This window comes from Drosophila subobscura, chromosome A, assembly GCF_008121235.1.
Source record: "Drosophila subobscura isolate 14011-0131.10 chromosome A, UCBerk_Dsub_1.0, whole genome shotgun sequence".
Taxonomy (NCBI): Eukaryota; Metazoa; Arthropoda; class Insecta; order Diptera; family Drosophilidae; genus Drosophila; species Drosophila subobscura.
The window spans coordinates 21,495,297-21,519,415 of record NC_048530.1 but is presented as its reverse complement, the minus strand read 5'-3'; the positions used below and the strand labels follow the sequence as shown (position 1 = coordinate 21,519,415).

Here is a 24,119-nt window from a genome sequence, read left to right as displayed (position 1 = left end):
ACACGGAGATAGGAAGATGCCAAGCACAGGGGGGATCTCCACTTAGCATTGTCATGCGGTAGGATCCCGGGGCTATCGACTTTACGAGGATCTAAGGACAGCAGCAGCAGCAGCAGCAGGTTGCTTCTGGGGCCACGCGCCACTTATGTAAATGCCAGGAAGGAGCAGCAGCAGCACCTGCATTGGGGAACAGGTGCTGGAGGAGCGGCTGCCAAAGACCGCCATAAAACTGATCAATGATCATGTCGTATCCCCCCATTCCCATTCGCATTTCCATTCACATCCCTATAGCGATTACGCCCAAGAAGAAAATGAAAAATCACCGTGCCATATTGCCAGGGCAAACAATTTGAATAGCCATTCCCTCCTCGGCCACTTGGCCCGAGCAAATGTTGGAAAAGTGGAAAACCAACTGGAAATTGGGCAAACGCTGTAGGGAGAGAGACGGAGAGAGTGTGTGCGGGGCATGTCCTGTTTTCGACTGAGGCAGGAACGGGATATGCCGCAATTTATGCGTCAGTTGCAGCGAAGCGGAAAACTGGTTCGCATTCGATACAGGATACAGCGAAGGAATCCAGGCCCAGGATTAGCACTCCAGGCAGGTATCGAGAACCAGAACTGAGAGAAAACTACCAGAGCGACAGCCAGAGAGAGCAACAGAGGGAGAGAGAGAGAGAGAGTTATCTAATGAGCAAATGATGGAACAACTTCCTTGCCATAGCCCGCTGGGAACTGATCGGAATCGCGGGATGCCACAGCATTTGTTTCTAGAATTTGTAGAAACTCTCACGTAAAGTCTTTCTGCATCGAAGTAGCATTGGTAAAGGTGCAGAAATCATGTTGAATTATATGAATTATATTATATGACTTCCTAGAGCACATTTGCCGATAATTTCCCTTGCATTTTGTGCCTCAAACTGCGATTGGTTCCGCCTGGCATGTGCTCCAAGTCCAAGCCTTTTGCTCCTCCAAGCTCCTGGTGCCAGCCAGCAGCTGTAGATGAAAATGTAGCTATAGATGAACCTGCAGCTACGCAGAGTGCCCTGGATTAGCCCTAATCAATATGCAAAAGCAAGTGGAATTATGTATACAGGCCAAAGGCAGCGACTGCCTACAAATTGGAGCAAGCCAGCCAGCCAGCCAGCCAGCCCTTCATTTGCACCTGTAGACAGACAGACGTTTCCCTCTATATTGATTGCTTATCGAGGGCTCCGAAGGAGAGCAAACTAATGAAGACAGGTGCCACGGGGCAACACAAAAACAGAAATACAAACAGCGGAGAATGGAATGAGGGCACCGAAAACACACTCAATGTCTATACAGAATGTCCACACTCCTGCGAGTATGTGATGGTACCCCCATAGTCGTGGCAGGCAGGTTGATTCGAGTGCCACATAATTTAGGATATTTCATTTGCAGCCCAACCAACAGCCAGCATAATCAGACTCTGCCTAATTTCACCACGGAATACGCTAATTTTCGATCCCGATTCCGATGCCAGCGATATAACTATTCGCACATGTCCCGATGACTGCACAATGACAATGCGAATGGGAATTCGAATGAATGTGAATGTAAATATGAGTGCGAAAGTGAATGTGAGTGCGAGTGCGAGTGTGGTACGAGGGACCCGCATCAGCTGCCACCAAGGGCAACCAAGGTGCAATTTTATGACTCCGTTATCGATGGCAAACCAAACCGAACGCTGCCTAATCACAATTGTTTCCCTTCCTTTCTCTTATTGCCGCACGCCCCGAAGGCTCGTCTCGATTCTAATGACAATTTGATAAAGTCTCCTGCGATTCATGTGCGAGATGGATGAAGTGCAGTGCGAGCATGGATCATAAAACTTCCATCCCGCTCGTAAAAGTACCAAATCCATGAAGACAATCTCCCAGCCATTGTTCTGGCACTTTTACTGCTCTTTTTTCTTTTTGGGGGGGTTTTACGACGCCACATTTAAGGGAGAAACAATTCATTAGGCTTACAAGTAGATATTTCGAAACTTTTTACACAGTTTTACGATCCATCTTTGTGGGCAAACATTGCGTGTAGCGCAACCCAGACAAGAGCTATCTGAGGAGCAATAAATGGAAGCGAAAGGGCGGAGGTTCATTAGAAACATTTCAAGCAATCGCATCTGAGATATGAGACTAATTGCTGCAACGATTTGGCTTACAAAAGTTGGTTAACTTTGGTTTATATCTGAAATATTGGGTGTAAGATTCTACACACAATATTCTTCAGCCAATTTGAAGAGCAGACAAACGCCACAGAAGTAACTGAGTCTGTCTGGTGATGTGATCTTCATGCAAATGTAAAACAAATAGATCCATCTATGGTCCGAATGGGGTCAAATGCGATGAGAGTAAGTGCATGACCACATCTAAGCCACAAGACAACAAACAAAGTAAACAAAAAGTTCACTTCAAATTGGCTTAAGTGCTCAACTCGACTCTCACTCCTTTCACTGTACTCGCACTCGCACTCGCACTCCTTTTCATTGCCTTGTGTACACATTAGGCAGAGGAGAAAGCAATCTGCATCGGCAGCATCCTGCACCTTTGGCCCTTTTTTTGCTGACCGTAAAGATGTTTAATTACCCCTGGGTGGCGCAGAGACCCTTTCTAATCCCGCCCGAAATCGCTATAAATGTATCTATTAGCTTGCATTTGGTATTGTCTCGAGATAAAGTTTGTCGTGCAAACAACATTTACATACGCAATCGGAATCTCAAACGGAATCTGTAGCCTGGATCTTGATCGGAATCAGCAGCAAAGGACCAAGGACCAACAGGCACAACCCTCTTCGACTTTTACCGGCTATGCAAATCGATTGGATTGTTTGATCTTGCGGTCTACCCCTGGCCGGCCGGCTCCTCTGACCCCGCGACAACCCTTTCACAAGGCGCAGGACAAAGACAGAGACAGAGCTTCGAGAGCTGAGAGTGTCTGTGTGAGAGAGACCCAATGTGGGGCTGGGATATCCAACATTCAAATTGAGAAATGAGAAATAAAATTAAATTGCTGTCACCGAAGTGTAGAGAAGGAGCGCGACAGCGCACATTCGTTTGGCGCGAAAAAACCAAACACAAGATGTCCCAAAACCAGAGAGAGGGAGAGTGAACACACACACACACTCGCACACACACGCACACTCGCACACACACTCGCACACGTCACATTGATTAATCGTCGAGGATCAGGCGTGGTGCTGCCTTGAGTTTTGTGCCTTGAGCTGCCGTGAAATCAGAGCCTTCTGACAAATACAAATAGTTTTTAGTTGGCAAAAAGCGACAACTTTCCCCCCGGTTCTTACTCTTACTCTTACTCTTACTCTGATCCTCCCCTGATCTGCTCTGCTCTGGTTTGGTCTCTGGTCCGTTCTGGTCTCTGGTCGGGGCGGGGGCTACTATTCAGCCACTTATTACTTATTGCTCATGTCAGATGGGATTAAGGAACTACTGTCCCCTCTCCACTGCCCCATTTATTGACAGTTGCGATTCATTCCCCCGCCCCGTGCCCGCCGCTGACGTTGATTGAGTTGCTATCAGGAAAGGACGAAAGGAAGGAAGGAAGAAAGGCATCTTTCGGCAACGACTTGAACTCTATCTCTCACAGCTACGCTAATGATCGTTATCAGACTAGTTCTTGTCCCATTCCCATTCCCATTGCTCTGCATTTGAGGCAGCTGCCGAGGGATAAGTTTGCTCCTCAGATAGCTGCAGATAACATTTGCAGATCCAACGATTGCAGATTCTGTTTTAAAAGCAAATGTTTATGGTTGTAGATTTAAGCTCTCGGAAATATCAGAAGAGCGGCGCAAGTTTTCTTGCAGCTACTTAAAGTCGTGGCAATTTCCGGCACTTAACCCTATTGGGCCGACAATTGTTCCAATTTGAAGCGGCAACATGTGGCAACAGGCACTTGAGGCCAACAACTTCTCGTGCCACTAAACACTGGCTCCCACTCCTATGGCAAATATCAACTCAAGACGAGCCTCGATGCGTTGGCGGAATGAGTGGAGTATCACGTGCCACAGGAGACGACGACGACGACGACGACAGCTGTCCCCGAGGGCTGCCACCGCCCTCGTGCGACGCATGCCACGATGCGATTTTGTTTCCTTTGCCCCGCTGCCACATTCTTCATATCCCATTATGCGCAGTCTTCCATTGACTTCTTGCAGTCCCTTTTTGGCGCAATTTTCGGAAAGGTGTTTCGGGCTACCGCCGACGCAACGTTCCGTCGTTCAGGCTCTTGTGTGACATTTAGCAAGGCGAGCAAAGAGTCTCAAATCAGAGCAGAACAGAGCGATCCTCACCTCTCCACCTCTTGGGCAGCTGGCATGGTCGCAGGATCAGGCACAGGACCGGCTCAATTGAGCGCACAGAAGCCGTGCAACAATGGATGCGATGGGATACGATCCGAGTCGAGTCGAGGCAAGGCGGCGGCAGACAATGCAACGCATTGCATTCAAAGCCATTTACCTAAAGGCATTTAATAGACATTTAAAAACGCAACAGAGCCTCGGGAGCAACAGCCCACGCCATCGAGTCCTTGGCAGCTGCTCCTGCTGCTGGACTGGACCCTGGCAGGACAGGATCATAAGGTACACAACTTTCCATATGCCTCCTCCAGAGCTTGCATAACTTAGTCACGGCCCGTTGGATCGTACAGTTAACAAGGACCTTGCCGAATCCCGTCCTAGCCACAAAACAAAACAAAAAACACGGAAACACGAAAAAGCAGCAGCGAAACCGAATTTTTTGTGTATATTCTATGCAAATTTATGGTAATGCCAAACCGTTTTGTAGTCTGCTGCCTGGCCGTTCTTGGTGGTGGTGCACAGGTGCGTGATAAGTGCCGTGTCGCAGGACCTACAGGATATGCCGTATCACTCAAGTCACCCAAAGCACCAGCCCACATGGTGTGTGCCTTACCGTCCGGCAGCGTTCGACTAATCGGCAATGTCCGCTCCACGTACTCACGAACTCAAAGGCGGAACGAACGGGCCAACGCTGGCGCCCGTGAGAACTGCACTCAAATGGGGGGAAAATCGCTTACAAAGTGGCCGCGGAAGGGCAGTTCCTTTGAATCCTTTCGCATGCAACAAATTTCTGAAGAGAGTATCTGGGAGCCTCTTTCAGTGTGACTCTTCGACACATTTGTGTTCTCTGCCCAGCATTAAAAACCATTCCATTTCATCTTCGATTTTTATTTCCAAAAAAAAAAATCTTAATCAATTATAAAATCATTTTCAACATATCATTCATCTGCGGAATATATCTGGATATGGATACCGATGCGAGTCTGCGCTTTTAGCCACATTCTGCTAATGTTTAAACAAAAGTATTAACGAAAAAAAGTGTGGGGAAAGGCAAATAATCTGTTGACAGCCAAAGATGTTTCTCGTTCTCACTTCTCCACGAACAGGTCCTCCTGGAAGGAGAAGCTCAGCCGCCGCTTGGTTCCCGCCTCCAAGCCCAGTCCCAGGCCTCCACAGGCGCCCAGCGATGACAGCGAGTCCGCCTCCTCCTCAAAGTCACAGTCGCTGGTGGAGTTGTGGCCGCTGTCGGGGCTGATGTGGCGGATCTTCTGGGCGGAGCGAGCGGCCGCCAGCAGCTTCTGGGCGGAATGCCGCACACTGGAGGAGATTCTGGTGGCGATCTTCCGTTTGCGTCGCACCACGCGCTGCCTCCGCAGCTGCAGGGATCGCCTCTTCCCCTGGGATTGACTCTCGGCTGTGGCTGTGGCTGTGGCGGTGCCTGGCAGTTCCGGTGGAGGCTGGGGGGAGCGTACCTCCCGCTCCTCGTAGCCACTCGCGTGCGGCGACTTCCAGTACTCGCAGAGGTCGCTGGCTGGGTCGAAGGCGGGTCGGTAGGTGGGCGAGTGGGTGGCGGTGTCAGCGGAGGTTGTGCTGCTCAGGGGGTGATGTCTGTGGCGATGACGCAGACGTTGACGCTGCTGCCGGGGAGCTGGCGCCTTGCGGGTGCTCTCCAGAATGGCATCGATCATCCGCTCCAGCGTCACGTCTCCCATCTGGCTGGAGCTGAGCGTTGTCTGGCCGCTCTTCGTGGCAGGAGCTTGTGGCACGGGCAGGGGCTGGGGCAGGGCCTTTAGCTCCAGGTAGCGCGGCTTCTCGAAGTAGCTGTCGGGGATGCCCATGCCGCGGAGGGCGAGCAGGGGACCCGGGATGATGGCCGCACTCGGGGAGTACTCCGCCTCGAAGGTCGGCAGTGTGGAGGCGTAGGCGGTGGGAGCTGCTGCTGCAGTGTGTGGGCGGGGTGTGGGTGTAGTGAGGGGCGAGGACATGATGTTGCTGAGGTCCTTGAGCAGCGGTGTCCGTGGTTGCATGGACAGGGAGCTGGCGGGCAGTGGCGTCGAGGTCAGCTGGTTCTCCTTCCCCTGTCCGTGGGCCAGGGCCAGGCAGAGGGACTTTCGCTTGAGCTTTCCTCGCAGCGCATGGAACTCGCTGTAGCTGCTTGCCCCTGATCCTGATCCGGCTGCAGATGCTGCTCCTGTAGCTCCTGTTGCCGCCGCTGCTGCTGATGACTTGGGGTTGGTGACGGCTCCCCCTGGCAGCTCCTTGGCCAGGTACGAGGGCCGGGGCTGGTTCACAGCCCACTTGAGCATCTTGACAGCTGCGATATCTCCGGCGATATAAGTCGTCGATCGGGTTGTGTGTGTCTAGATGTGGATCTGAAAGTAGCAAAGGAAGATCGGGCTAGTTAGCAATTGTCTGCTGGGGTCCCTTCATATGTATTTAGGGCAGAGTGTGCGAAACCCGCCGCCTGAGACATGTGACACGGGCAAACCCGACTAACGTGTCCGCAGGGAACGGGTTTCGGTGGGGTTTCGGCAAGATTTCTGCAAGGATTTCGCACAACATCGCTGCCGGCTGCGCCCCTGAATCCTGAATCCCTGCGAACAATGAGGACCTTGCAAACAATGGAAAAGCGCGCAAAAGCTTTTCGACTAGGTTCTGGGCATATCGGGTTCAGTTCATTTCATGGCTATGGAATAGCTGGGGCAACAGCAACAGCAACAGCTACTTCCAGCTGCGACAGCGACTGCGACTCGTGTTTTGGGTGGTAGGAGCGGCCAAAATGGTGGCACTGCCACACTCTGCCCATCTCGGGCCACTCAAGACCCTGCTCGGAGATGCGGAGATCGCGCGCGGTGGAGAGAAGAGAAGAGAGTGTAGAGCAGAGCAGAACAGAGCTGAGAGAATGAAAAGGAACGAGGAGAAGGAGAACTTCGATGCGTGCTAGCATTTTGCGCTTTTTGCAGCCGCTCTCTCGTTTTGGTCTGAAGAGCACTTATCGGCCACTCGGGCACTTGGCCCGGGTAACCCACAAATAGCCAAAAAAACAAAATACAACATACAAAAAAAATTAAACCCGATTCCGTACCCCAAATCGCAAACGCACGCGCGCGAATTTATGAATTTTTATGCGATTTTTATGGGGTGTTTTTAATTAATTTTCTCACAGTGGCCGAGGCAGTGGCAGAGGCAGAGGCAGAGTCAGAAGTAAAGGCCCACCACTCGCCTGCTTTAATGCATTTTTAATGTTCTTCCGGTAATGGGAGAACGAGTACAAGTACGAGTACGATTTTGAGCACGAGTACGAGCACTCGTACTTCCACTCCATTTCTCTTTCACTTCACTTTATCTTTACCTTTTTTCTGGTTCGTCTGGTAATTCCTATTTGATATCCAAAAATGTCGAAATTTTCCTTGGTTTGTCACACAGTCAAAAAATAAGTTGTACAACTTTCGCTTTTGGTTTGCGTTTGCAAATTAACAAAAAAAAAAAGAACAACAGGCAACAACAGCAAAGAGTCTAGAAGTTTGTGTGCAGATCGCGTTCGAAGACGGTGACGGGTACCGGGTACGTCCTGACGGGGGCGATGGTGCAAATGTGACTGATTCTCCCTCTGCACGCCACGTTGCGTGGTCACCTCGCCAGTGGCTTCGGCAGCGGCAGCGGCAGCGGCTCTCCCTGCTTCGGCTCACGCTCGGTCGCTCTCTCGCTCGCAGCCACCACCTTTGGCTCTCTCTCTCTGCTGCTGCTGCTGCTGCTGCTGCTGCATTTGGATATGTGAGATTCTTCTGCATTCCTGTGCACTCGCTTGCGCATGCACGCATTCCCTTGGACTCAACTGGGAAACCCTTTCCGCGGCGGTGCACCGTTTTGAATATTGCAATTTAAGTTCGGATTTCAATCGAATAAGCCCTGACAAATGGGCCATCAGCATATTAATGGCTCTCAGGGGATTTTCATTTGTTGTAATTGATATACATTTTCCGAATATTGATGGCTTTCTGAGCGAATCATTAGATGACAGTATTCTGTGAAAAATTGGCTCAAATGTCTATGGGTGGAATAGGGCAGCCCAAGATGGATTGTCGCCTTAGATTCCACTTGGCGGCAATGGAGAAAGGAATTACCCAATAAACTCCATGGGGTTTTTAAGACATCATCTCTCTTCAGCATTGAGCTCTAATCTTAATCTGAAAATTAAGAAATTGTACATTAAAATAGATACAAATATTTAAATAGTATTAGGAGACATCCATTCGCTTTCATAATTGTTTTCCTACATTTACCGTGAAGTGAATGTATAAATTAAAAATATTTCCAGCTCGATTATACTTATATCCCAAATGACAATCCCTCTTTCCTCTTCCTGAGATTCGCATTCCTTAAGTTTCCATTTCATCGTTGGATTCCGTGTCTTCGCCTGAGGCTTTTGAGTGGCACACACATCTTGGTTCAATAAATCCCAGCAACTGGCTACCCAAATCAATCAAAGCCAAGAAAGAAATTATGAAAGGCGAGCGCCTACAGTCACAGGATCCTGTGGCTGCATCTGGTCTCGGCTTTCTCTTCTCCCTCACTCCTCTCCCTCTTTCCCTTTTGCCAGCCTTATCAAATAAGACGCCGGGAGACGGAAATGCCAGAAAGGCAGCAGTACAAATAGGCTGCCCCTTCGCGCAGGCCCGGCCCGGCCCCGTTCAAATTCTAAATTATGGCCCATAATTCAGGGCCGTGTTTTAATAATTTTGCGTGCGAGTCCAGATAGCAGCGGCAGAAGGAGCTGTGTGCTAATCCCCGAACAGCTGTCCAGCCAAGGATTGTGGATTGTGGGTCCCCGCTCCTCGATTCTCGATCCCCGATCCCCGATCCTCGATCCTGGCGCTATCAGTGCGGCGTGTGATTCAAGATTAGTTTTCTTCTGTCCCTTACCTACTTTCCACTTTATCTGATGTCCTTGCCGCCGCACGTCCCTCCAATGTATGTGTCTGTTTTAGGAGGGGAGGCGGGGTGAATGGGACAGCGAGTCCCATGTCCCACTCTTAGAGGCAGAGCCACAGAAATAATACCAAGAGTAAGAAAAAATAATAGTGATTGGAAAAAGGACAGCGAAGAATCGAAAACGGTAGCAAATCCGAGCGTGAAGTCTTAGCATCAGCGCGTCAGGGTCGCAACCGTGCGGATTCCAATGTCTATGAAAAATTGCACAATTGTTGGGCAATTTATTAGTGGATCGCGACGCACTGTCTGCCCTTCTCCTACCTCCTCCTCCTACCCTATGTGACTGGGCCGGGGCTCGGGGCTCGGGGCTCAGGGCTCTGCCCTAATTTATCTTCCTTGTTCTGCCTCAAAATGTCTCCTCCCTGAGTCAGGGTCTGAGCCTGAGCCTGGGCCAGTGACCAATGCGTAAAATTGCCTTTGATTCGATGGAACTGAAAGACAGATAGACGGATAGGATTATTGGTAAGATTTTGAAGGAGGGCAGAAGCCAAAGAAAAATGCAGCTGGCCATCCCGAGTGCACTCTGCTGCAATATTATTGATTTATTTCCATTTTCTTCGCTTTTTCCGTAGATTTATTGTTGGTCACTCGACATTTCTGGACAGCTGAATCGTTCTTTTTTTTCGTTGTTCTGAATGGAAGAGCAAATTGAGCTCCGGGAAAGCCTCTCGAATGTCAAATTTGCGAAACGAAGGTTTGAGATTTATTATTTAAATTAAAACTGTGAGAACGACCCAGAATATTCATCATTGATCCATATTTCAGGGCCAAGAACAGTCGGCTGAAAGTGAATTGGGCAAATTTTGGACTACCTAAAGAAAGAGACAAATATTCCCATTATATGCCATATTATTTCAGCTTCTCTTATTAGTTTTGTTGTTCAAGAAGTTGACAGGAAGGATAGGAAGGGTTTCCTCTTAATAATCCATTAACATGAGGATACTTTGTGGCATATTTGATCCTCTAGTGTTCCTCTCTTTACTAGGTGTAATGAGTGTAGTCAAAGCGTGCAGCAATTTCAGCTTTGTTCAATTCATTCCTTCATTGATCATATCCCTGTATTATTCTCCTGGGAACCAAATGAGGGTGGTCCCATTGCCTAATAAACTCTTAATACTTGTGGAACACTCTCCAATTGTTTTGAATTGTTCCTACAGGTGCCATAAACTATTACCCATTTGGTGGTCCGGAACTGCGAGCTGCAAACTGCGATTGCAAGGACCTGAACCGATCCGATTCACATCCGAATCGCCGGACATTGGAGAGTGATCCAATTGCCATTGAAAGGTAATACAAATAGTAGAATGCCACTTCGGCCAAAGTGCCAAATAAATTAGTCAAAACAAAGAAAAATAGATAGTGGAGAGATTCTCAAAGGGGGCATAAGTGACGGATCTCGAGAGACACAGCTGTCTCTGGTGTTCTACTCTCCTCTGGTGTCTCTCTCTCGCTCTCTGCTTGCCTCTCTGCAGCCACTGTTGAGATTCTCTGCTCAATGGACAGGAGACTCGGTGAGTGCCGGTAGTCGAAACTTTGGATACCCTTCCAAATCGATCTATTAACAATATTAAAATAATTTTCTCTTTAAATGTGAATTGGTTGAATCTTAGATTTTATTTTTGTTATTTTTTTCCATGGTCGCCATCCTCTTACTCCATTCAGAGGGTATCCAGAAAGTATCATAAATATGCGCCTAAAGAAGAAAGGAGATGGGCAAAGAAAGCGGAAGAAAATGGAAAGACAGGACAGGAAGGCGAACGGAGACGCAAGAACAAAGCGGAAGGAGATGGCCAGCCATAGAGAGAGTGGAAATAATGGAAGGGTGGGGAACAGAGAAAGAGGCTGTGGAAGCGACTCTCCTTTTCAACCAATAAATTGCAAAACAATTGCACAATTTTCCACAACATTTTCCTGCAACGACGCTGACGCCGACGACGACTCCTCTGCTTGTCCCATAAACAATGGGCCAAATTGTACAATCCCCCGGTTCCCACTGTAGCTGCTACGAGTTGTCCTTTTCTTGGCGAAAATGGGAAAACAGAGACCAACAGACAGAGGAAGGAGATGGTGTTGCAGAGGGAGAGGGAGGAAAGGTGAAAGGAGCCACACGCTGAGAGAAAGGTAATTGAAAATTATGTTTTGTGGCGTAAGCAGCGCCGAGCCGAGCAGCGAAGTGAACAGCTGGCCCCTCGACAGAGGAGCACCGTTATGGCATGCCATCTCCTTCACTCTCACTTTCAATCAAACGCTCAACGAAGAATTCGCACAGCTGTTGGAACACATAAGCAGATTATTATCCATATAGAATTGGTAAGAGAGGGAGGAAGAAGGCTCTAGCAGTTCATTTTCGAAGATTCCAATGAAAGCTCTAAGAAATGCTCAGAATTATTATAGCCTGATGTAACTGACTTTTATGTGATAGCCAAAAGGATAAGGTTTAAGAGGTTCCTTTACAGCTTATACAAGTTTTATTTAAATTGGGCGTTCGGAAGATGTCAACCCCATTAAGCCACTTATTATATCTAAGGAATTTCACCTCATTCTAATTTAAATTTTATTTAACACTTTGAACAATTTCTAGCATAACTCTTTTTTTGATATACAAATCGATTCTTGCAGTTACCAACTGGCAATGCTTTCAAGCTAAAATTCCCACAAAAGGCAGTACGCAAAGGTGTAGGCATAGGCATTGCATTCCAGAACTTGCGTGCCATTGCCGTTCAAGGCGACATTCCACCCACTTTCCGAATTGAAAGAGCGCTTGAAACTGTTGCAGTGCATCTCCCTGGCTCTCTCTCTCTCTCTGCCGCTCGGAGAAAATGCAACACGTTCGCTGCGCTCTCCAACTTTACACTCTCATTCTTTCGCTCTCTCTGTGCGTTCTCTGCCGCTCTCTCATCTCTGCCGAGCGCCGGTAGTTAAGTGGTGGACGCACCCGAACAGGGGCCACTCTCAAAACGAACTTCGCGTCGAGCACACACGCATGCGCAGCACTCGTAGACTCACTCGCGCCGCGTCCGAAGGAACTGGAATATCCATCTGCAAATATATAGAACATACACCCATTAAATCTGTGCAGTTTGTGCCTTTTTTTTGAAGTGGAGAATAAACTGTGAAAAGGTAAATTAAAGTGAATTTAAGAGGCATTTCCCGCAAAAGTCTTTCTCCGAGTCCAGCGATGCATGGAGTTTTAATTAGGGATATTCGATTAATATTCAGCTGGAAGTTCGTGTCCAGTTCGTGTCCGAAGGCATAAAAGGGTACGACGGCGACTGCCCGGGGGGAGGCTGATTGCCTGGAATTCTTTTCATTTTGATTTCATTTTTGCCGCTTCGCTGATTTGGGAATCGAAGAGGCCACCAGAAAGCGCGCCAAAATTCCCGAAAAACTCACCCGGCAACTTTTTGCGTCAAAAGCCAACCAGCTCTGGCATCCAGACAGAACAAACAGAACCAGAAGATACACATAGCAACACTCACACAGACACACAGACACAGCTACAACTCGAAACTAACCCAAACATATTTTCTCCCTCCTGCTCTCCCGCACTTGCAGCACCCACAACCTCACCCACACCGAGGAGAGCAGCCGCCGGCCAGAGACCAGAACAAGATGCTCAAGTGGGCCGTCAACCAGCCACGACCCTCGTACATGGAGGAGTCTGCAGCCACGCCAATGGGCAGGGGAACGGCAACTGGAACTGGAACTGCTGCAGGAGTGGAGGCAAGCAGCTACAGCGAGTTCCATGCGCTGCGAGGAAAGCTCAAGCGAAAGTCCCTCTGCCTGGCCCTGGCCCACGGACAGGGGAAGGAGAACCAGCTGACCTCGACGCCACTGCCCGCCAGCTCCCTGTCCATGCAACCACGGACACCGCTGCTCAAGGACCTCAGCAACATCATGTCCTCGCCCCTCACTACACCCACACCCCGCCCACACACTGCAGCAGCAGCTCCCACCGCCTACGCCTCCACCCTGCCGACCTTCGAGGCGGAGTACTCCCCGAGTGCGGCCATCATCCCGGGTCCCCTGCTCGCCCTCCGCGGCATGGGCATCCCCGACAGCTACTTCGAGAAGCCGCGCTACCTGGAGCTAAAGGCCCTGCCCCAGCCCCTGCCCGTGCCACAAGCTCCTGCCACGAAGAGCGGCCAGACAACGCTCAGCTCCAGCCAGATGGGAGACGTGACGCTGGAGCGGATGATCGATGCCATTCTGGAGAGCACCCGCAAGGCGCCAGCTCCCCGGCAGCAGCGTCAACGTCTGCGTCATCGCCACAGACATCACCCCCTGAGCAGCACCACCTCCGCTGACACCGCCACCCACTCGCCCACCTACCGACCCGCCTTCGACCCAGCCAGCGACCTCTGCGAGTACTGGAAGTCGCCGCACGCGAGTGGCTACGAGGAGCGGGAGGTACGCTCCCCCCAGCCTCCACCGGAACTGCCAGCCACAGCCACAGCCCCAGACGGGAGTCAATCCCAGGGGAAGAGGCTATCCCTGCAGCTGCGGAGGCAGCGCGTGGTGCGACGCAAACGGAAGATCGCCACCAGAATCTCCTCCAGTGTGCGGCATTCCGCCCAGAAGCTGCTGGCGGCCGCTCGCTCCGCCCAGAAGATCCGCCACATCAGCCCCGACAGCGGCCACAACTCCACCAGCGACTGCGAGCTGGACGAGGAGCATTCCAATCCCATTCTGGCAATGGGACTGGGATTGGGCGGCGAGGAGCTTGAGGCCTCTTGCCAGCTGGATGCCATGTGGCTGCAGGCGCAGGCGCATATCAGGGACGCCACCAAGAGGCGCCTCAGCTTCTCCATGTCGGAGGCCAGCTGAGGATCTTCTTCTGGGATCAGTCCATATTTTTTTTATCACTTTTTTTTCTTAGCCGTAAGCAACTTTTTTTTGTCGTATAAACATTATAAGAAGGAATAAATCATTTTTTATGCAAAATGCAACGTTTCTGATGAACCCAATGACGGGATGAATGACGAAGGAGAAAAGAAGAAAAGTTCCCACATGGTCTGGGGTCTGGGGTCTGGGGTGCCATAATTTGGATAAAGAAAACCACAAAAGGAGCCAGCACTTTATGCAAAACACCTCACTCGAACCCGACTCGAGAGGGGGTCAACGGAGCGTGGCGCATGAGTTCTGCGGAAAGTACACGGAAGAGTAACAGCCAGGTCCCGCTCCCCCATCCCACCCCAAGTGTTTCTCACTGCCACAGCTCCTGGTTTAATGAGCGTTTTAATGCTCTGATAGCGAGACATGGCCCATCTGGGCCTACGAGCACGATCACGACTCTGGCAATAGCCATAGTCAACATGTGGGTCCAGGGAATGGTTCAGTTCGGTTCGGTTCAGTCCGGGAATTTCTGGCTATAATAAGGGCAAGGGGTGGGCCGCATTTGTCACTTAACATTTTGTGGTCGAAATGCGCATGAAGACAATCGGGTTAAGGGAAAGATATTATACGTGTCTTACGTAGATAATGATTACCTGGAAACGAGCTAGAACCAGGAGAGAGGCAATCAAGAATAACAGGAAGATGCTACCCACATGGTTTCTTTCTATAACACACACAAACATTGTTTCAAAGTTGAAGTTTTGTTGTAAAAATAAAGGTAAGTTCCAGTTCCTCATCTTAGGAACTTTCCACTAGAATAATCTTTAGGAGCAGCAACGCCTCATTAGTCACAAAAAGTCTGAAAGATTCCAACTTGTAGGATTATCAACCAAAAGTGGTACTGGTGAAGCCCTTAAAGATCGATTGATCACCCGCAGAGCACAAAAGAAGTTTCCTACAGGGTAAAGTGAAGCATCAATTATGATAATAAGTTGTCCCAGTTGTCTATGGCTGAAGGATCGAGCTGGTCAATGCCACTCTAGAGTCTAGGGCGTTAAATGAGCTGTCATAACATTTTGTCCAACCCCTGATCTATGCATATTCTCACCATTTTACCGTCTCGTCTCTGGAGTTCGACTAGAAATGTTTTAAGCCAAACCGTTAACACTTTTCACAGACCCCAAAAACCAGACAGACATTCCCATGGCAATGCTCAGTAGAGCGTGAAACTTTCATTGGTCGGCAAGTACAGCGACATAGGGCTCCTCGTCGTAGCATCTACAACTTGCTATAAGAAAATGCATGCTCGGACGAGTTCAGCGTGGATCTACTCGACTGTCTGCTGGCCAGCAAGGCCGACCCGACACATGTCCATCTCTTTGTGTGATATGACAGGAAAAAACAAAGTAAAATACTTTATTATGTGATATGAATGGGCTGGATCGACAGGGTCGGAGCGCAACTTTCTTCGGAGGTCGAATGGGTTTCTGGGCAGTCCAGCGGTCAAGCAGCCCACCCGAAATCACGGCACAAACAAAAAGCAGCGCACAGGTCCTGTCATACCCTTGTCCTTATCCATATGAACTTTCTACAGGCATTTCGCTGACCAGGAACAAATCGCCGTGAGGTTAACATCCTCGTCCTACCCGTCATGTGTTGTCGTCGTCGTCGTTGTAGTTGTCATTGTTGTTGCTGTGTTTTTATTATTATTTCATTTCACTACTTTTTTATGGGTTGTTGTCCATTATTATTATTATCTGGTTCTTGGTTTCTGGCGCGTCCGGCTAATGATGGCCTTTGCTTTTCTTTGCTTTCCCTTTCCCATTCCCAATCCCGTTCCCATTGGCATTGCCCGTTCCCGTTCCCATTCCTCTTCCCATTCCCGTTCTGGACTTCCCGTGTCATTTAACATGCATTTCTTTAATTTCGTTTTGATTGAAAGTGAAACGGATACTTACGCAATGTCCAAAGAATTGTTGTACCTTTTTCTCTATGTTCTGCCTTCTGGATGTTCTGGATGGTTGCAGCGTAATGAGTTGCCCGAGAGTTAGAAGAGTTACAGTGCCATAACCGATTGTCCACTGTAGATAGGACCAGACAGAAGAAGTTCCCAAAAGTACCAGACGAAATGTGGTTACTAAAATCATTCACATGCTACTTGCATTAATGCATACGTGTATGAAATTTAGTTGGTACTCACGTGCCAGCCTAGTGCCTTTTGTTCTGAACATACGCTAAAGTCCAATAGCAAGTAGGAACGATCAGGAACGATCATGTTTCGCTTTATTTACCTTCTGTTTGTTCTCTTTTTCCTCCAGTTTGCTTTCACCCTGTCTCTCGCATCGTTCGCATGCATTTTAAGCTCATCTGCAGCTTTGCTTGCGGTGTTCGTTTTTGTCTCCTCCTCCCACGCCATTCGGCGTTCGCTTAGCAAGCTTCGGCAAGCTTTCAGAGCTGCCTGCATACACATGTGAGTTCTATAAATAGATTTTTGCTTATCTTTTGTTCCTTCTTTCAGTGTGTGTTTCTTCTGATTTAATTGAATTGTTGGCTGCTTGGCCCCCCCTCCGCCCTGCCCGGCATAAGTGTCATTTTGCAATTGTGAACAAGTTAATAGAGTGCCAGAAATCGGAGGATCGGGCGGATCCTACTCTCAATTCGAAACCCATTTGAGGGCACATCACACTTTTGTTCGATGGGAAATGGGGAAAATTGTGAAAAATCGCCCATTAAAAGCGGGCACACTTCAAAACTCTAATTGCGATTTAAACGTTTCTCGAGTGGCGAAAATTTAATAGCAGCACACACAAACACACACACAGACAGACAGACACTCTGCTGAGGGGCACCCGCTTAATTTTGGACAGTGACAAAAGTCGACGACGACGACTCGCCATCGGGTTATGGTGAATGCAGCCACTCGATCGGCTACCGGCAACGCCGATTGACAACGCTCGACGCACCTTTCGACCCGCACTTTGTTGCCCGCTTTCAGTGTGTGTCCGCCGCTGGCCTTGCAGCGCGTGCCCCGATCCCAGGTCTGCCGCTGCCAGGGCTTATCGCGCGGCAAATCGATCGAAACAGTTGCGAAAACAGCCCAAACAATGGACCGACTGGCTGTGCCCGGGCGGCTGGGGAGTGTGGCGGCACGTGAGGGCATGTCCTGTCAGGAAGTCGCTGTCTCCTGCGAACGTGTCAACATGTGCAAAAAAAAACACAAGCATGCACGCAGAAATGGCAGGACAAAGGACATTTAACAGTTATGCTGCTGCCAAATGGATACATTCATACGTTCTGCGGGTACTCCTCCCAAAAGGCACTCGACGATCGGCTGCTAACTCTAATATCCATTAGACACACACACAGAGAGAGAGAGAGAGAGGACTGGATGGAGAGAAAGGAGAGACCACTCCCAGTGGAAGGCGCTAAACATTTGAGGCGTAGACGCTAGCTGGCCAAAAAGCAACAACAAAACTTCTGGCGAGGCTCTAACAAGCCGTATCCCTCGCTAGCGCCCGAAAACTCACCTGTTGTCCAGGGCATTGTCCTGCCGGTTGCTGCTGCTGCTGCGGCTGCTTTTTTTCGGTCCAATTATGCCTCAGACAACATATTATTTGCAGCCAGAGCGCTGCACATCCACTCGAGCAAAGTCGATCAACAGCAGGTGCAAAGGTCACGCAAGGTCCCTAAAATGCGTTCAGATCAGCACGAAGCAAAGTAAAGAACAAATCAAACTTTATAATCTATTTGTCTCTTCCAAGGTGGGACAGCAATCCATCAAATGTTGCATATGTCTGCGCATAACAAACGCAAGCAGATCATGGGCCAAGGATCATTAGCATATTCGGTGGCAGCTTCCATTTTAATATAAACAATTAAGTATTCCAGGCCGAACCTCTGAACACAATCAAAGACCCATAGAAATAATCAATCCATCAACATTTTTTCTTGCTTGCAGATCTCTGGAACGGAAACCTCAAAGAAGGTCACAGAAAGGAGCATCGATGCGGATGAGGATGAGGATGAGGATGCGCCTAGGCATAGTCTAGTCACAGGCCCCGTCGACATAATCAATCTTCTGGGCTCATAGATCTGGATTAGACTCGATCTCGATCTCGATCTTCAGGAGGATCTGCATACGCTCTGCATAATATGATCATGCATCATCTTACCGACACCAAGCCGACTCGCATAATTGCCAATATTCCTTGGGCGAGGCAACCCAACACCTCGGCGAGGACTTCAACTAAACAACACAAAAAATAAGATATAGAAAGAGAAAAAACCCATCAAGATGCAGTCACCCAGAGAACGGAGGGCAACCCTTTGCCCTGGGAAGGAGAGCAATCTAACAAATGTTGCACATCATCATCGGGCCGGGCCGCATATCATTAATGCAAATCTATGGGCCACGACCAGCACCAGTACTGTCATGTCACTGAAAATATTATTATAACAATTGCCAGACTCGGCAGAGACGGCAGACTCCCGGGGCGTAGAGGAGAGTGTTGTGCGAAAACTGTGCGCGATCTTTGTTGCAATCTAAGGAGCCAAAGGAGGAAACACTGCGATCCTTTTGCTACTTCATTAAGTGCGGCTCACTTGACAGCACGGCGTCGGGATGTGACAAAATCATTGAGAATCTGTGCGCGGAGCCCTTTAAAGTTTAAACCCTTGAGTGATGGGCGGTGGGGGGAGACCCGACCCGTGAGATAAAGAAAAACACCGAATTGTCCTCTCCGCTGAAGTGCGCAGAAATTTAAATGATGCCAAAGAGAGCGAGTTCAGAGCGGATTAGAATTGAATCATTTGCAATTTTCCGCATTGCACTAATGAAGAAGATGGCATCGATGGAAATCGGCAACATGCTGAATGCCTTGAGAGAAAAGCAAAGAAAAGAAAAGAAAAGAGAAAAGGGTGACAGTCCTGCCCGGCCTGTCTGTCACTGGAGAGATTTGAGATATTTCGAAGGGTGACACAATGCCATTTCCTATGGATATTTTCCGCGCGTTCTCTCGATTTGAATTGATTTGGCAAACAAATTTACAAACGCACTTCAGGGCAAAGGTTCAACCCAACCCTCAAGAGCCACGAATTGTCCGTGCAACTTGCGGCATCGCGGAGAGGGGAGTCTGAACCAGAGCCCAGAGCACAGGTAGCGTGCGTTATGCTAGACTGCACCTCGACTGCACTGCCATATGGGACGACAGGCCGAGGCCGCGACCCTGACTAAAAGTCTTGACCCACTCCAACTGCAACTGCAACTGCAACTCCTACTCGTATTTTGCATATTTTGTACGTGGCAGCTGTGACTATGCAAAAAAAAGTTGAAAACAATAAAGGGAAAAGGGAAAAGGCAAGAAAAACCTCACCCAGAGGAAACCGAAAACCGAGCCCATAACTAGCTTTTGTGCTTGCCATTTTCCATAATTGAAGTTGAAGTTGGAGTTGAAGTCCTTTGCGACACCCAAAAGTCTGAATCAAATATCATATATCAACTTACATATCAAAACAACACGGGAACAAACAACAACAGATCGGGGCAGGCAGAACTTCTATTACATGGCCTCACACCTTTTGCCGCGCCAAGGAGCCAAGTCAGAGGCAGAGGCATCGGCCCTACCCCTGACAAGACGAGACGGCAGCTGCCTTATGCAAATCTCGTTTATGCAAATTCCCAGGAGACACATGATAGGCGCCTTGCATTTATGAATTATTGAACTATTGGCAGTCTAAGCAAATATAAATTGAGCAATATATTGCTGAAGGGTCTCTCGACTCTCGACTTTGCCTCTCTCGATCAGAGTCAGAGGTCTTTGGTCGCGAGGGACATTGATGTTTTCCATGGGGACATCGATACGCGTGAGTATCTTTCCCCGCCGATGTCGTTGCCTCCTTGCAACATGTGACATGACATAGTCAAAATAACAGAGAGCAGAGTGTACAGTGCAGAGCCAGAAGTAAAAGCAAGATCCAATTACGATAAGGTGCCATTGGACGGTGGAGAGAGAGAGGGCCAATTACAGGAGTTAGTCGCGCGTTTGATGTGCCCAAAATTGAGGTGCCGGTGACGGTGCCGGTGCCGGTGCCGGTGCTGCTGGCCCCGAGTGGACACACGTGGGCACGTGACCAACGGACAGCTGACAGGCGGAATAGAAAGGCTGCGCATTTGGCATAATGGCGATGTTGCGCAAACGCAGACGACAAAAAAAGATTGAGCGTACTCAGATATTCGGCACTCTTTTCGTGTCAATCACTGGCAAAGCGTCGGACAGCTGTTGTCGTACCCGCAGGACTCTATTCAGCAAAGGAGATCGACACACAATGGAGGTCTTAAGATTTGCTCCCTTCTTAAGCCAGATGCAAATGCAGGACTATGGCAGCAGCGCCCACACGATGCAGCTGCACCGCCAGAACAAGGATCAGGATCAGACGGCAGTTGCAATGACAGTTACGGCATGAAAGGATTCTTGTCGCCAAGATTCGCCTGCAATACGAAAGCGATCGCCGTGTCCTAAGCCAAATGAGTTTCCCTCAACACACAAAAGGTGGAAAAGCAAGATTAGCAAATCAGAATGGGACGAGATCTCTGAATGAATGTGAATGGAAGGCGGACTCTCAGTGATGTTCAATGAATGGCACACGCGCTGAGCCGAAGTCGCTCGCATTAGATCCACACCTCAGGTGGCTCATGCTAATGAGGATTCGAGGATCAATACAGGTTACAGGCTACAGGCTACAGGTAGCTGATGGCAGCTGGACAGATCGTAAATCACCAGCTCGGCGGGTAGGCGTTGGTAATCCTTTCGACACTTAATTAGTCCAAACTGTGGCTTACGCTGCACCATTGAAATCGGCATTCGTTTTGCATAGAACTGGAACATGAAAGATAGATCCCAGATCTCTCTCAATGAGATCATAAACTCCAGTTTCCACCCCGTGAACGACATGCATTATCATCGGTCTAATCTCAGTTGTGGAAATTCACAGGTTCCGGCTAAAGGAAATCTTCCTAAATTCTAATCTCAAACATCCCATAGAGTCACAGGTTCCTGCCACTCCATGCCTGACATTCTTTGCTTTAGTTTTTGTTTCATTTTTCGTACATCTTTCAGGACACTGAGGATGAGATGGTAGTTCCACATCTTCCCAACCTACAGCTTGTCTCTCGGTGCACTTTATGGCAACTGGCAGCTCACTTATTGTCCAACTTGGGGGCTAAGGAATTGTCTTTATGCTTGCCATCATTTGTGGGATTTGTGTTCTTTTTTTGTGAGTGATGTACGCTCAGGCAATTTGAGAATATCAAACGCCCTGCAAACAAACGCTTAGCCAATGGCATTTGCATATTTAATTGTGAAGAAAATTACCAAAATATCGCAGGAAAACAACAAATCTTTGAGGCAGCAGCCAACGGATCAATTCAACCCAAAATGGAAATGTCCTTTTGCCGGGGAAAACAGCGCGAATGGCTGTTGGCCGCCCATAAATCTTTGGCGCAAACTGCCAGACGCCCTGGAGCAGATCCGTGGCAAGGGGAAGAGGCAATCGACAGGGGCGCTGGAAGACGGAGAGAGGCGACCGCAAGGCGGCAAAGACGTCGCGACTTGTGTGCATCATTAGACAAAGAAAAGGGGTTAAAAATGCAAATGACGCGACACAGGCATTGCCCATGCCAGAGACATTCCCAAATGGGACTGAGGCATGGCCATGGGACCCTGTCGATCCGCGCAGCACACATCAATGTCAGTCCTGGCGGCGGGAAACCCCGTGGAAGTTTGTCAAACGTTTGACAGGCGCGCAGAGCGATCAGGTTCTTTCAGGCCAACGAAAAATTAATGCATGGCTGCAATTAAATTTGAATAAAATGTAAAACTTATCGAGTAAGCGCAAGGCCCTTCTTTTGCCCAAAGTTGCGGCGTAATTGATTAGCCAGAGGCAGCGGCAGCGGCAGCAGCAGCAGCGGTGAGAGCAGATTTCAATTAACATTTTTCAGCCACATCACAGGCTGCAGCTTCACATCAATCTACGAAATGGCCATCAATAAAATATGTTTTTGCCACCACAAATGCCCATGCCCATGGGGCCATGCCAGGCCCAAGCTTAGGGCCAACATTTGAATGGCAATCATCATATAAAAGACATTCAAAATGATGACGAAAAGAGATTGAGAAAGTGCTTTATTTATTCTTATTTATCGTATTTATTTTTATTATTTTGCAAGTGTTTTTGGTAACAGACCTTCGACCTTCGTTGCACCTCGTGTCGAATCAGAAACATTTTCTGAGCATTTTCCGAGCCCAAAAATAACTGGAGCAACGACATGGATTTAAAAATATATTTTCGCACGTTGAAAATTGTGGAATTTTGTGGAGGGAGGGCAGGGTGGGGAGGGGAACACACCCTTAACCCTTTTGTGTGGCGTGACCCTCGGGCGGTTGTGTCTGCCTGATGCTAAACGTATTAACCCATGACCGCTTTGGCCATTGTTTATTGCCTAATTTGCGGTTAAATTTTGCTGCGATTTTGATTTGGGCACAATGATTTCATTTTCGATTTGGCATTTCACATTTCCCCGTTTCCCCGCTTCTTCGTTTCCCCGACAGATTGAGATTTATGCGCCTGCGCGGCTCCGTGTTGTGTTTGCCCAATAATAAATCTCCGCAGAGTGTGCGAATTTTCGCTTTTTTGGCGCGTCGTGTGCAGCCATAAGGAAACACAAAAGGAGCACAAAGTTCGAAGTCCCGAAAGATCCTAAGATCGGAGACGTGAGAACCCAACGATGGCAGGATCAAGAGTGCCCGGGCCACAGGAGCAGTCCTCGTAATCGTCGTCGCCGTCGTCGTCGTCTGGGGCGTGCATTAATCACACAAATGCTAAGGTCCTGCATATCGGAACTGGATCTGCTAATGACGGAAAACTTGCGCCACTGCCAGTGCAGAAAATCAATTAAATACAAAATGTAAAAATGTTTACACTGTAATGATCCCTGACCCATGGCATGGCAGGCTGGAAAAGAGCAGAACAACCCCCAAATGGGGTCTGGCCATAATGATAAACTGTCAAAAGTACACCGCTAGATGTTTATCAACAAATTGCAGCCCAAAAGCCACCACCCCAAAGAGAACACAGACAACCCACGCGCCTCACACATTAACACAAAGTCCTGCAGGACACTGGCGGCCAGGCAGCGACTGTCCGCTGCTGTCGATGTCGATCACAAGTTTATGACTTTACGGAACCCACATATGTTGTGCCCCTGACTTTGTGGGGTTAATATAGGGTTACCCGCGAACGGTTTTACGACGAGGAAATTTGTCAGACGCTGACAGTTTTCAATTATTGTGCGAGTAGATCTGTAGTTTGCATATTGAGTGCATTCTAATGCATTTATGGCATGTTTTCACCCAGCAAGCCACCAAACACCACCTTTAGTCTGCGGCAAAGTCAAGGCTGGGGTGTGGGCGAACAGGAAGCGCGGTCGGTGCCTAAATTACCAACTGCCATTAAAGTCCTTTGGGTAGAGATTGGAAAAAAGAGTGACACAAATAATAATACCTTGCCATACAAATTGTGGCAGAGTTTCGTGAGTTGTGCATGCAAGCCTTGCTCTTGTCTGTAGTCTGCTCAGAGACTTCTTTTTTATTGAAACCAATGGAAGGGGAAACCCTCATTCAACGACTTTAACTAGCCATGATTTGTATCAAAATTTCAACAGAGATTCTTCTTAAAGTACTTCTGCATCTTTAAACCCAAACAATTATTGTTCTCTGCAACAATTATAACCATTAATCGACCTTAATCTATCCATATTCAAAGCATTGAAAGCGCCAAGCAAGGATCCCTTGAACTGCAGCTTCCAGCACTCGAAGAACACGGCAGCGATCCTCCAATAACACACAGATGGATGGTAATTATTATAGATTACCATTGTGCATGGACCATATATCATTCGTCCATTG

The 24,119-nt window shown here is 48.7% G+C and overlaps 2 protein-coding genes across 2 annotated transcripts; one reads left to right on the top strand and one right to left on the bottom strand.

Annotated features, from left to right (window-relative positions):
* Positions 1–5,254: 5,254 nt before the first annotated feature.
* Positions 5,255–7,944, bottom strand: LOC117891149 (flocculation protein FLO11-like). The gene is made up of 2 exons (XM_034796406.1): positions 7,682–7,944; positions 5,255–6,701 (listed from the first exon to the last, which is right to left on the bottom strand). The coding sequence occupies exon 2, from the start codon at positions 6,633–6,635 to the stop codon at positions 5,418–5,420; it is 1,218 nt and encodes a 405-aa protein (XP_034652297.1). The 5' UTR covers positions 6,636–6,701; positions 7,682–7,944; the 3' UTR covers positions 5,255–5,417.
* A 4,345-nt stretch (positions 7,945–12,289) lies between these two features.
* LOC117891254 lies at positions 12,290–14,209 on the top strand. Its single transcript, XM_034796629.1, has 2 exons — positions 12,290–12,441; positions 12,877–14,209. Exon 2 carries the CDS (start codon positions 12,934–12,936, stop codon positions 14,146–14,148), a length of 1,215 nt encoding a protein of 404 aa, XP_034652520.1. The 5' UTR covers positions 12,290–12,441; positions 12,877–12,933; the 3' UTR covers positions 14,149–14,209.
* Positions 14,210–24,119: the final 9,910 nt, after the last annotated feature.

Bases quoted from the DNA above. Each gene is read 5' to 3' on its own strand.
- LOC117891149 (XM_034796406.1), bottom strand. From the start codon at position 6,635: ATGCTCAAGTGGGCTGTGAACCAGCCCCGGCCCTCGTACCTGGCCAAG.
- LOC117891254 (XM_034796629.1), top strand. From the start codon at position 12,934: ATGCTCAAGTGGGCCGTCAACCAGCCACGACCCTCGTACATGGAGGAG.